General features: G+C 32.7%; 2 protein-coding genes across 2 annotated transcripts; both read left to right on the top strand.

The window, feature by feature from the left end:
• The first annotated feature begins 2,191 nt into the window (after positions 1-2,191).
• On the top strand, positions 2,192-2,665 carry LOC102591621 (protein RALF-like 32). Its single transcript, XM_006360912.2, has one exon. The coding sequence runs from the start codon at positions 2,238-2,240 to the stop codon at positions 2,571-2,573; it is 336 nt and encodes a 111-aa protein (XP_006360974.2). The 5' UTR covers positions 2,192-2,237; the 3' UTR covers positions 2,574-2,665.
• A 2,002-nt stretch (positions 2,666-4,667) lies between these two features.
• LOC102591292 (1-aminocyclopropane-1-carboxylate oxidase homolog 11-like) lies at positions 4,668-7,339 on the top strand. The gene is made up of 3 exons (XM_006360911.2): positions 4,668-5,390; positions 5,874-6,198; positions 6,846-7,339. The coding sequence occupies exons 1-3, from the start codon at positions 4,894-4,896 to the stop codon at positions 7,089-7,091; spliced, it is 1,068 nt and encodes a 355-aa protein (XP_006360973.1). The 5' UTR covers positions 4,668-4,893; the 3' UTR covers positions 7,092-7,339.
• The last annotated feature ends 6,099 nt before the right edge of the window (positions 7,340-13,438 follow it).

Below are 13,438 nucleotides of genomic sequence, written 5' to 3'. Positions count from 1 at the left end.
ATGTTTTGCATTTTCATATGTTTTTATGTGTTTTGTTTGATCTATTGATATGTTTTATTAATGAGCGGAAACAATGGTGAAGTTCTTGGTGAGCTATAATGGAAAAAATGAAAACTCCGTACATCCAATTCTCCCCATTTCATGGCAAAAATCTACAGAGAGAGTCATCGACGTCGTCGTCGCCATTTTTGCCGGCGAAATCTCATATACTCTCTCCCTCACCTGTCTACATCTCCGTCGCACACCATCACCATTTTCCTTTTCTCCTCCAACCTCCACAAAACCAACAACCTAAGTCATCGCACCACCAGATCTAGTCGAAAAACCTCTTCGCTACCATGACCTGGCACTCTCACCCACCTCGTTCTCCTCTACATTTAACCCAAAAATGTCATTCACTCGCCTTAAGAGCGTGTAGTTACACACGTTTGCTAACTCAGACATTCTAATGTCACAAAAGCTTGGTCAATGGTCAGAGGAATTTGTTAAATTGTGTTTTATTGAGTTTAAGGGCTCAGTTGACAAATGAGTAAGTAAGAGGGTCCAGAATACAAACTGATACAAGTAAAAGGGTTCATCAGACCATTTTGCCTATTTTTAATATACGCGGCACAATTAAAATTAGGGGTGCAAAAAACAAATTGATGATTAATCAAATTGAAAAAAGTGGGGTTTTAATGGTTTTATAAAAAAAATTATCGGATTATCGATTTGGTTTTACTTTTTTAATCTTAAATTTTTGAATAAATCGATAACTCGTTAAGACGATAGTAATTTACTTACTCCTATATAAATATTAAATATTAATTTCAGTATCTTACTAATTATTGTCTTTGCCTTTTAGCTTTCGATTCATATTTTACTATAACTTTGAGTTTACACAACGTCAATATCAAAAGTAATAACTGTAATCCTCTTAATTTTTTTTTGTGTTGCACTTGTATAGTTCTTTTTATGTTAGTTATTACTGTTTCAACTTTTTACAAAACGTCAATACCGAAAGTAATAACTTTAATCCTCTTAGGGGTTGTTTGGTAGATGGATAGAGTTATACATGTATTAGTAATGTAAGTATTAGTTATGCAAGTATTAATAATGTGAGTATTAGTTATACAAGTATTAGTAATAATGTGAGTATTAGTTATACAAGTATTAGTAATGTGGGTATTAGTTATGCGGGTATTAGTAATGTGGGTATTATTAATGCAAGCATATAGCTATGCATGTATTAGTTATACAAATATTAGCTATGCAAGGTTTAGTTATGAATAAATTATTCCTTTGGTATTGTTTTTTATATTAAAAATTAATAAAATTATATATTTTTTACAATTATACCGTTTCCTTATTTAACTTTGCTTTAATTTTCTATTTAAATTAAAATATTTCTTTAATTATGTAGAAGAAGAAAGTAGTAAATGGAAGTGATAAGGGTAATTTTGTCATTTTAATTTTTTATTCATGTATTAGTTATACACGTTTAATTATTTCACCTTCTACTCCACATAAATAATACACAAATTTCCTCATAACTTATACATGTATTAGTTATACAAATTTCAAAATTATCAACCAAATGCCGTATTAATTTTATACATAAATAACTTTTTTTCTTATCCAACTACCAAGTACCGTATTAATTATATACATGAATAACTTTTTTCTTATCCACCTACCAAACATTGTGTTAATTATATACATGAATAATTTTTTTTCTTATCCACCTACCAAATGGCGTATAAGTTATACGGACTCTAATATATGGATAAAGCTTGTGTTTATCCGGCTACCAAACAACCACTATTTCTCTTTGTGTTGTACTTGTATAGTTCTTTTCATGTTAGTTATTACTGTACCAACTTTATGAGCTTTCTGTAAAATTATTAAATAACATTATTGTCGTATCACATAAAATTATTAGAGAAGTCACATTTATTTAATAAACATTTTTTGTTGATTAAATGAAAATTTGATAAAGAAATATCTTATTCATTTTGTTATTAGTTTAGCATATCTAAAAATAAAAAATCAATAAATCAATAATATATACACCAAATTGAACCGACCAATACACATACGAAGAATTAGGTTTTGGTTGGTGGACTAATGCGGTTCCACTGGTACTCACTACTCAGTGTGTCTTCCACTATGAAAAATTAAAAAAAAAGACACGATAAAAAGTAGTAGAAATAATTGAACCAAATGTACCAATCCACAAAAAAACCAAAAAAACAAAAATGGAAGCTCCAAATTTCATAAAATTGTTCTATTTCTTAACTTTTTTTCTTACCATTTTATTTATAATTACATCTGTTAATAGCCAATCACAATGCAATGATACAATAGCTAAATGTAATGAAGATATGGAGTTTTTAATGGAATCTGAAATTAGCAAAAGATTTCTTGCAGAAAGAAAAAAATATATTTCTCCTGGAGCTTTGAAAAGAGATCAACCGGTTTGTAACGGCGGTGGAAGCGGTCAACCGTATTCGCGGAGCTGCCTTCCGCCGCCGTCGAATCCGTATAGTAGAGGTTGTTCTAAGTATTATCGTTGTAGAGATGATCCTGAATGAGTATATGAATTTAATGTTTATATTTGTGTCTACTTATACTTATTATAATGTTGTATTGTTGTTGTGATTTATGAATGAATTTTGCTTTTTGGTGGAACCATTTTTCGATTTGTTCATATTATTTTTGTGTAGAGGTCATATTATTTTTCTCTGTATCGTTTCAATTTTATCAGATGTGTGCCGTTTTGGTGGTGCTATTGATATTGTTGATGTGATTCATTTTTTTTGAGTCACTAACTTAAGTAGTTACTAGAAGCGGGTTAGGATTTTGAGTTTATGTGTTTTAGATTTCGACTTGATTTTTTTACTTATTGAATTCTTGATAGATTATTTATACATATTAAGTGAATTTGTTAATAGCTAAAGTTATTGAGTTTTGCTGAACTCATAGCTTCTATGATGGATCTGCTCATCTTAGTTACACTAGTGAAATTTTTAATTGGATGAGAACTAGGATAAAGATATTTTTTGGGATCAATGTTTTTGATTGGTAAATGAAAAATATGATTTAGCAAATTAAGTTATAGTAGTTGGATGAAATTTTTTAGTATTACATATTGGTCAATGGTCTGCTTGTTAATTTCATGGATCAGGTATCAAGTAACTCTAATAAATAGATGTTGGGATAACATAAATCTTGCATATGTTAGTCCATGATCAAGTCAAAATTGATCACGAGTTTAAGCTATGAGACTTTCAGATTTGAGGTTCCCATTGTAAACTTTGAAGATAATGCTGAAATACAGCAAAGAAATTATTGATGTCTAAGTCATGATTATATGACTCCGACTGCGATTTTGACTCCAACTCCTTGTGTGTTGAATTGTTAGGTGTATGTACATGTATCAATTAAGTGAATTTTGTTATGGTAAGATCAATTTAATAAAAGAAAAAAACAATTTGAATCACGTCTCAAATAAGCTACAATAATTCTTAATATACTGCAATAGATATATATATATATATAAGCTTATATACATCGATTAATGGTGAAAAAAACATTTATACGATCGGTCATTATAATTATAAGTAAATCCCTATAACAAACATTAATCCATACACAAGCTTTGTGCTATTGAAGCTAATATAAGCTCTTAAGTTCTTATTGCATTTCTAGTGTGTTAGTAGAGATGACAAAATCAGTTAAAATAAAATATAACCCATCCAATCCGTCCAAAATTTCACATAGGGGAAGAGTTGTATTTATTAATGGGCTTATAAGATGGGAATTGCTCAACTTGACCCGCAATATCCCAATAGCCCAAATTGACCCGTTACTCAACCCAAACATGACCTGTTACAAGTCAAGGTCAACTTCACAAGAAATAATGAGATAACAAAGCAAGTTACTATTTTTTATTCCATCGTGTTTGCAAAATATTAATTATTACAAGTTTAACAAAATTAGAAGTATCTTTTTTTTATTATTATTAATTACATCGAATCAATGAATTATAATATTTGTTATCAATTCATTTATTAGAGTAGTACGTACTAACAAATTGTGAATATAATATTTGTTATCAATTCATTTATTAGAGTAGTACGTACTAACAAATTATACTTTATTCGTCTCAATTTATGTAGTAATTTTTGAATTTTGAGATTCAAATAAATTTTTCATTAACTGTAATTTTTTTATATATCTTTTAAATATCTTGAATTATCAATTATTGTGACTTATTATACTTTTTACGCAATTTTAAATATGTAAATTGAGGTTTCATACCTGATTTTATGATCAAAATTAAACTATTTAACTCTTAAAATTCGAATTGTGCCACATAAATTGGGATAAAACGAGTATTGAATTCCATGTATTCACAGGGAGATGTGAGTTGGAGAGGTACAATCTGTGGGTCCCATATTTCCATTCTTTTTAAGGTACTAGGTAGGTGTGTACAATTTAAATAAGTACTAGGTACATTTATAACTAAGCAAAATAATATAATACAACATTCTTATCATAAATGAAGAAGTTTTCAACTAGTCCCTCCGTTTCAATTTATTTTTCTGGTTTTTAACTTGAACACGAAGTCTAAGAAAGTAAAGAACACTTCTAGATCTCGTAGTTTTGATTTAAGATACGTAGAATGTACCAAAGTTACAAAAAATAGTTGCCAAAAGAGGAAAACGACGTTCATTTTTGAAACGGACAAAAGAGAAAAGTAAGACAAACAAATTGAAACAGACAGATTATTTCTATATATCTATGAGCAGTAGTTGACCTTAACAAACTCATCTATCTGTTTAAGGCTCTTAAAACTGATAACAATTATATTCAACAAGCATTGTGGAGTTCTAAAGCTGAATTTCGACAATGGATTATGATCTATTGAGTGAGAAAAAGGCGTTTGATGATTCAAAAGCCGGTGTTAAAGGACTAGTTGATGCTGGAATAGTCGATATTCCACGAATTTTCATTAGGCCACCTGATGAACTTGTTGATGAATTGAATCAATGCAAGTTACAGGTTCCAGTTGTGGATTTCAGTGGCATAGAAATTCAGGATCGGCGTAAGAAGATAGTTGATGAAATGAAGGAAGCATCAGAGAAGTGGGGATTTTTCCAGCTGATAAATCACGGGGTTCCTTCGAGTGTTTTGGAAGGAATGATTGATGGTACTCGTAAATTTCATGAGCAAGATGTTGAAGTAAAGAAAGAGTACTATTCGCGTGATAGAACAACACGAAGAGTTAGATATGAGAGCAATCTTCATTTGTATCAATCACACACCGCGAATTGGAGGGATACATTGAACATTTCTATGATTGCTACTGGTCATATTGAACCTGAAGAAATACCGGTAGTTTGCAGGTAACTAACTATCTATGCTTATTCGTCCTCTCGAATTGCAATTCTTTATCTGTCCTGTTTTATGCCTGCAGGGCATTGAATTTTTAGTAAGAGCATATGTACTTTTTCAAAAAAATGTTCGTAGTGATTAATCTGGCAGTCCTCGAGGCGTTGTTTAAGTCTAGCAGAGTAGAACTGTTGAAAAATATGCATAGCGAAAGCATTTCAGAATCATACTCCTTAATGAATAATAGATAACATAGCAAAGTGAACAAATATCTTCCAGTAGGTTGGACACCAGTTATGTGGTCTTCTGTTGTGATCCCAAATTAATACCCGAACTCTTTCAATACTTGAGTGGGAAGACCTCGTTCGTTATAGCACTTGGCCTCATGATACATGATCAACAGTACTCTGCAAAGATTCCGTCTTTACGATTATTTGACATGTTAGGCAGGGTTATATAAACTTAGCGATGTCTGATATTTTCTTAATAATGTCCAGGAATGCATCCATTGAGTACATCAATCATGTTAGAAAACTTGGAGACACACTTCTTGGCTTACTATCAGAAGCTCTTGGGCTAAAATCGGACTACTTGAAAGCGATGGAATGTGACAAAGGTAAAACATTGGTATGCCATTACTACCCGGCATGCCCACAGCCAGAGCTAACTCTTGGTACCGATAAGCACACAGATCCTGATTTTCTCACCATTCTGCTACAAGATCAAAGTGGTGGCGCCCTGCAAGTTGTGCATGATAACCAATGGGTCGATGTTGAACCAATTGAAGGAGGCTTGGTTGTTAATATTGGTGACTTTCTTCGGGTTTGCAACAAAACACACTCCTAATATTTAGTGATAATGTTAAAAAATAGACCCGAAATATCATGTTTTTGCGAGTTCCCTACCTGAACTATCATGTGTTTGTGTTTTCTACCTGAACTATCACCAACTATTTATCAAAACACACTTCGACTAGTATCTAATGGTGCGTGGTGTACACTCTCTTTTTTGGTTTAAAATGGTGCCAATGGAACTCCTAGCGGATAACTAAAGAAACTAATTGGATTTTTTTTGTAAGAGACAATGGTCAAAAACACACTTGAAGTATCACTCTTTTGTGAGTTTCCCACCTGAACTATTAGGTGTGTTTGTGTTCTCTACCTGAACTACCACCAACTATTCATGAAAACACACCTTGAAATTAGTAAGCCAGCTGCCATGTGGGCGAAATTTCATGGACAAATTAAGTTGTCACGTTCCTTTTAGTGATTGTATTCAAACACTTGGACTAGTGTTTCGAATAAATAGTTGGTGATAGTTCAGATAGGCAAAGCAAACACCTGATAGTTCATATAGGAAACGTGCAAAAAAGTGATACTTCAGGTATGCTTTTGACCATTACCTCTAATATTTATCTTCATACTTCACAAATTGCAAAACTTATCTCAATCTGATTTTTCTTTTAACAGATCCTATCAAATGACAAGTTTGTAAGTGTAAATCATAGAGTTGTAGCAAATAAGATAGGACCAAGGATATCAGTGGCATGCTTCTTCCATGGTGCTTTTGAACCTCCAAAGATGTATGGTCCAATTAAAGAGCTCATATCAGAAGAAAATCCCCTCCTGTATAAAGAGTTTCTTGTGAAAGATTACATGGCTAAGTTTTTCTCCAGGCCAGTTCATAAGTCTGGTCTTGATCTTCTAAGAATGTGAAAAAAGTGACCGAGCACCATGTCGCGGAAACCACCATAAACCTTCAGAAAAAAGGTATAGGGTGCTTACCGTCTGATCAACTCCCGACCCTCTTGTCATGTACAATAATGTTTACCAATTATTGAGTGTGTTTTTCATATACAATTTAAAAAGGAAAAAAAGAGTGCTTTTCTTATTCTGTTGTTTCTTTTCAAATGAAAGGATAAATATAAAGAACATGTCATTGTGTTCTTTTTGTAAAGGCAAGCACATTGTATCCACTTAAAGTATTTTTTGCTCTGTTGTATATTGATATCCTGCTGTCCTATTCTGTTACCTTTCATAATCGGTACATTATTTCGTATTGATGCCTTATAGCCTGGGGTCACTGCATTCATACCTCACAGATACGTAGACAATCCTCCTTAGTAGTGTTGAGACCTTCTGGTTATAACATCTTAAAGTATATTAAAAGATTCAATATGTCAAGTTGCAACACTAATTTATTCTTCTGATGTACAAGTTGTATTGTTTAACAATAAATTCCTTTTACAACCCTTTTGAAAAATGGATATCATTGTCCTACATTTTTTGAATTAAACAATCCACTTTGACTATGCACATTACTACACCTCAACTCATCTCTACTTTATCAGTTGAACACTCCAACTTACAAAATGATCATCTAGACATCTCCAAAATTTATGTGTCACGTCAGCATCACACTGTGGGACGAGTTCAAGTGTTAAGTTGTCTGTTGAGATCAAGTTGATGTGTCTAGACGTGTACTCTCAAAGTCGGAGTGTTTACTTGTCAGTTGGGGCGAATGTGTGTTTATGTATTATGCCTTCCGGATACTACTCTACTGAGACGACTCTGTTGTTGAATGAGAATGAGAATGATCAACGATTGCTGGAAAAGATGTAACATTACTATGTTCATCTAAATATAACAGATGGATCCCTATCTTCTTTACTGTACTTTCTTCACCAAACTCCGTGATTTGTATCTTTTCTCCACCTTCCATAATCTGTCCATAAAATGGTTCTTGTAAGTAAGATCTGTAAAGTACACATGATAGTTCTGAGCGTCTAGCATGTATTTCATAATCATATCGCCAATGGTAACATGTTGATGGCATTCTTCCAACAATATTAAAGCTCAATCCACGCGGATGCAAGCCTCTTGAAGTTGGTACTTTGACAAACTTTCGAACACACCAGACAATCATTCCTAAGAATTTATACTCATTATGTGTGGGCATAGTAAAGCAGATAGACGAAGATGTTACTCGATTGCTGCAAAAATCCGGAATCTCATTGCTTTGGAGATAAATTTCTAACCCCTGCTTTATCAAACAAAGAGGGAAGATTATTAGTATGGAAGAAGAGACGAGTTCATTTCTCAGACGTTCACTCAACTAACAACTTTTATATTCAACTTTGTTTTATAACAGAAAAGTGATTGTCTGAGTAATTAACTCCACGAGAGATAGATAGATAGAGAGACTAACCGGATTAGGATTTTTTCTAGATTGAAATGGTAGAGTAGGTGCACTAAAGAAGCCTTCGTTGAACGGATTCTGGAGAGAAGTACAATTAACCATGTTGATCCTCTCTATAAAAGGGAGGTTATCCAACCCCGTAACGTCTACCAACTTCTTGCAATTTGCAATCTCAAAAGTCCATAGTTTTTCTAAATTTGATACTGATGGGAGTGTTTGAAGATTCTCACAGTCATTCAAACATAAATACTCTAACAATCGTAGCTTCGAAAAATCAAAGGGCAGACAGAGGAAACTGTTACCACTCAAATTTAAATATATCAAGGAGGATAAACTCCCAATATCTCTAGGAATATCAGCCTCGGAGAAACCACAATATGTAAGGATTAAAGAAGATATAGAACTTGACAGGGATTCAACGCGATGGATTCTTCTTCGTGAAATGATACTCCTTTTGGCCTCTAAATTTCGACTTCCTACTTCCAAAGTTACGAGATCTTTTAGCATTTCAACTGATCCAGGCAAATGTATTATACATGTATCACTTGCAAGAAGAGATGTAAGACCTTGCATTTCTCCAAGCTCAACTGGTAGTGTTTGTAAAGATGAACACCAACGAATGCCTAAGGATCGAAGGGATTTTAGATGGCATATGCTGCTCGGAAGATAAGTAAGCTTTTTGCAACCATAAAAATCTAGATCAATTAGTCTGTGCAAATTTCCAATTGATTCATGGATCTCTGTCAGACTTGTGCAACCACGAAGCCACAAAGTCTCGAGACTTCGTGAACCATTGAAGTTTGGAGTTCTTACGAGGCGCTTGCTATCAGAGAGATCCAGCTTCTTCAAACTTTTACAGCACTAATAGAAAAAAGCAAATACAGTTATGTAAGTTAAGACTTATCTTTCATTCAGCTGCAATAAACAGTACAAAAGAAACTGTAAACTAAACAGTTAACTGTCAAAAACACACTTAAAGTATCTCATTTTTTCGAGTTTCATACCTGAACTATCAGGTGAACGAGTTTCCTACCTGAAATATCATCATCGTTCAGATAGGAAAAGAGGATAGTTGATAGTTAAGATGTGTTTCGATAAATAGTTGGTGATAGTTCAGATATGAAACTTGAAAAACTGAGATACTTTAGGTGTGTTTTGACTATTCACTCTAAACCAAAGTAACAAAATTACCTTCAAATCCGCTCCAAATTCTTGGATATTACTCCCTTGCATTTTAAGAACTACAAGTTTTTCCGAAGGAAAATGTGATGGTATACATTTTAAAGGACATTTTTGCCAAGACAACCATCTGAGCTCTTTGGACAGCAGCTCGAAATCTCCATTAATATGTAACTCATCGATTTTAAGCACCCTCAAATTTTTCATTTTCTTAAATGTCTTGGTGCTCAGGTTCGCGCCTTTAAATGCCCCTGGATCTACCATCAGTACTTCTACTTTATCGGAACCCTGTAGTTTCAGCACAAATGAATTGAATAAAAGCAATTATAAGCAAATATTTATCAAATTATTGAAAAAAATTAAGATGACGAAAGATAAAGAATCTACTGACTTTATTTCCTTGTAGAACATCTCGAACTTCTTGAGGTTTGAACAATCTACTCCGTTTTCCAGAGTCTCGAGGTGATTCCATTCGAACAATTTCTCTTCCCATATCTCGCACTAGATCATGCATCACCAAATAACGCCAATCCCTTTGGAGCAAGTTCCTTTGGACTAAGGTTGAAATTGCACTCTCAGAATAAAAACCACACGCATTTAATGTTTTGATAACTTCATCCTCAAAAAATCCATGGAAGGCACATGCGATATCAAGGAAAACACTTTGAGTATCACAATCAAGTCCATCAAAGCTTATCTTGAGGATCTTTTGAATATCACAATGAGGAATTGCTCTTAGTTTTTTGAACTCGTATCTCCATTCTTCTACGGATCTCCCTTGTAAATGTGACCCCAATGTCACAAGAGCTAACGGTAGCCCACATGAATATTTGATTATGCTTTGTGCAAGCTCAACATATTCTTGTGGCGGAGAAGGACTACTAAAAGCATGACAAGAAAAAAGTTGTTGAGCTTCATCTTGATTTAAAAGTTTTGCCTTGTATCTCTCATTTTCTCTAATCCGAGATAACAAATGCTTGTCTCGGGTTGTAACAATTATTAAACTACCAGAGCTAAACAAACTTCTGTCTCTTGTTAAGGATTCTAATTGGCTCATATGATCCACTCCATCAAGAATAATTAGAACCTTCTTTGACCCAAGTCTTGCTTTGATTAGATTGACTCCTTCAGCAACACTGGTAACTTTGACGTCCTTAGTTTTGAGAATTTGATTTAGTAGTTTTTCTTGTAACTTGACTAAACCAAATGCTTCAGCTTCTGATCTAACATCTGAAAGGAAGCAACTACTATCAAATTGTCGAAATATTTGATTGTAGATAGCTTTAGCCAGAGTTGTTTTCCCTATTCCACCTACGCCATATATACCAACCATACGAACTTCATCTACACATCCTTTTTGGAGTAACAACTCTATATCTTCGACACGAGAATCTACTCCAACAGGGTGCCAAGCAACATCTAGAGGTGTCTGGTTTACCTCTTGTAGAACTTGTTTTACAATACTTTCAATAAATTTTGATTCATGTCTGCATATTAGTAAAAACAAAAGTTAGATATTTGAAAAATAAAATAAAATGATGGTCAACTTATGGGTAATACTTATAAGTCAGTTTGACCAGTTTATAAATATTACCCGTCAACAACATTTTGCAAATCCCATCCAGATAAATTTGCAGCTTCAGTAAGTGAATCCGTCCATTTTTTCATTCTCTCAACCTCGAATGATCGTTCCTTAAGCATAGCGAAAGCTTCACCAAAGTATCCGGTTTGCTTGCGTACATGAGAAGGATGAACATCATAGAAGATAGGTAAAACTATTTGCTTTAACTTGTCTTTGCATTCGAGAATTTTAACAAGTTCATCGAGACACCAACTAGACGAAGCATAATTTTTCGAGAAAACAACAATGGAAGCTCTAGACTCTTCAATTGCTTTCTCAAGTTCTGTTGAAATCACCTTGCCTTTTCTTAATTCCTCGTCGTCTATGAAGGTATTAATTCCGACTTGACATAATCTGAAATAAAGATGATTTGTGAAGGTTTTTCGAGTATCTTTACCTCTGAAACTCAGAAACACATCATAAGAAAAATGGGAAAAAGTACTAGAAGATTCTCCTCGTACAAAAAGAGTATTCATATTTGATGTGAATATATGGAAGAATGAGTAGCTATATATATAATATACCATGCACATGCTATGGTTTTTTCTTGGTAACTTAACTAATACTATATATTCTTTAATTTATTTTGTACAATTATTCTTCATTAAATTTTGTTAATTGGGACTATTTTAAAAATTGATTCTTTACCTTTTGTCTCATCTTTAATTTGTTTAAGACTTAAATGATAAAAAGTAAGATTCTTTCTTCCTTAAAAACTCAAAAGTTCATCTCTCCACATAATTATTATGATGATGTTAAGCTTGATGTCATAATTTTTTAATAATGGAATTGAAAACATCGATTAGTTCTCAATTCACAAGTTGGATTAAACTTTTTTTTTACACCTAATCAAGCAGTATCACATAAATTATAACGATAATTTTTTAAAAGAAAAACACTTTGTATTAATAGTAAAAACTAGGAAACTTTGTCGTAATAAAACTAACTACTAGTCTATTGCAACTATTAAACAACTAATAAAACTAATTGGATCACTCTTACTGCACCATTGGTCCTAATCCTATACCTATCATACTGATATAGAGGCGAATTCAGAACGTAAAATTTATAAATTCTTATAAAAAAATTAAAATTTATGAACGATAATAATTGAGTTCATAATCAAATTATAATAATTACTCAATGAATTTCGTAGTACATATAAATAATATGAATAAAATTTATTGAGTTCACACGAACTCTCTATAGTGTGGCAGGTAAAATCAGTAATTTTGATCCAAATTGAACTTTGTATTTATGATAATAAATTTGTTTGTTATGTGTAGCAAAAATATCCGGAACCCAATCCGACCAGTAAATGCTTTTTATAAAATTCAGAACCTATAAATGTAAAATCGAAATGCCAGTAGTAGTCATAGTATTTGGAACAAAGAAAAGCAAGGGAATAACAAACCATATCTTCTGCTCCAACTTCATTTTCTTTTAGTATTTTTGGAGGGAAAAAAGGGAATAGAAATTAAATATTATCAGAATGCCAACCAAATATTGATATTGTGCTCTATCTTTACTGTGGAAAAAAAATTAAATGTAATTTATTTATGCAGTTTTTTAATCTTCCAGGGGTCCCATTTTTCTATAGATTGAATTATCTTAATATTTTATGACAAAATACTGTAAAGTGATGTATGACTGTATGGCATATATACCATTTGTATATTCCTCAAAATCATGATAATACCATTTGTTTCTAACTTTTGAATTGTACTAATTGAATAGATTAATTGTACAATATACTTTTGTTTAGTTCAAAGTTTTCCTCTTTGTACTTTAAGCTTTGGTGTCTATTGTTTTCCACATTTTATGAGGTGTTAGGACTAGAAAAAGGCATAATACATAAACATACATTCAAACTCGGTCTTAGTTGGAGTGATCATTTAGACACCTCCAAAATTTTTGTGTCACGTTAGTATATGGTGTCCACGAGACACATTAAGGGTGAGTTGGAGTGTTTAGTTGTTAGTTGAGATATTCACTTTCAAAGTTAGAATGCTTACTTGCCGATTGTAGACAAGTTTGAGTGTTTGTTTATGTTATTGTTGATGG

The sequence above is a fragment of the Solanum tuberosum genome, unplaced genomic scaffold (genome assembly GCF_000226075.1).
Source record: "Solanum tuberosum cultivar DM 1-3 516 R44 unplaced genomic scaffold, SolTub_3.0 scf00339, whole genome shotgun sequence".
In the NCBI taxonomy this organism is placed as follows: Eukaryota; Viridiplantae; Streptophyta; class Magnoliopsida; order Solanales; family Solanaceae; genus Solanum; species Solanum tuberosum.
The sequence above is the reverse complement of the archived record's forward strand: the minus strand, read 5'-3'. Positions and strand labels throughout refer to the sequence as shown.

What these genes read in the sequence shown, in the direction of transcription:
- LOC102591292 (XM_006360911.2), top strand. Translation starts at nt 4,894, where the DNA reads ATGGATTATGATCTATTGAGTGAGAAAAAGGCGTTTGATGATTCAAAA. An exon ending in GAAATACCGGTAGTTTGCAG is followed by an intron (nt 5,391 to 5,873) that starts GTAACTAACTAT and finishes AATAATGTCCAG; the next exon opens with GAATGCATCCATTGAGTACA. An exon ending in ATATTGGTGACTTTCTTCGG is followed by an intron (nt 6,199 to 6,845) that starts GTTTGCAACAAA and finishes TTCTTTTAACAG; the next exon opens with ATCCTATCAAATGACAAGTT.
- LOC102591621 (XM_006360912.2), top strand. Translation starts at nt 2,238, where the DNA reads ATGGAAGCTCCAAATTTCATAAAATTGTTCTATTTCTTAACTTTTTTT.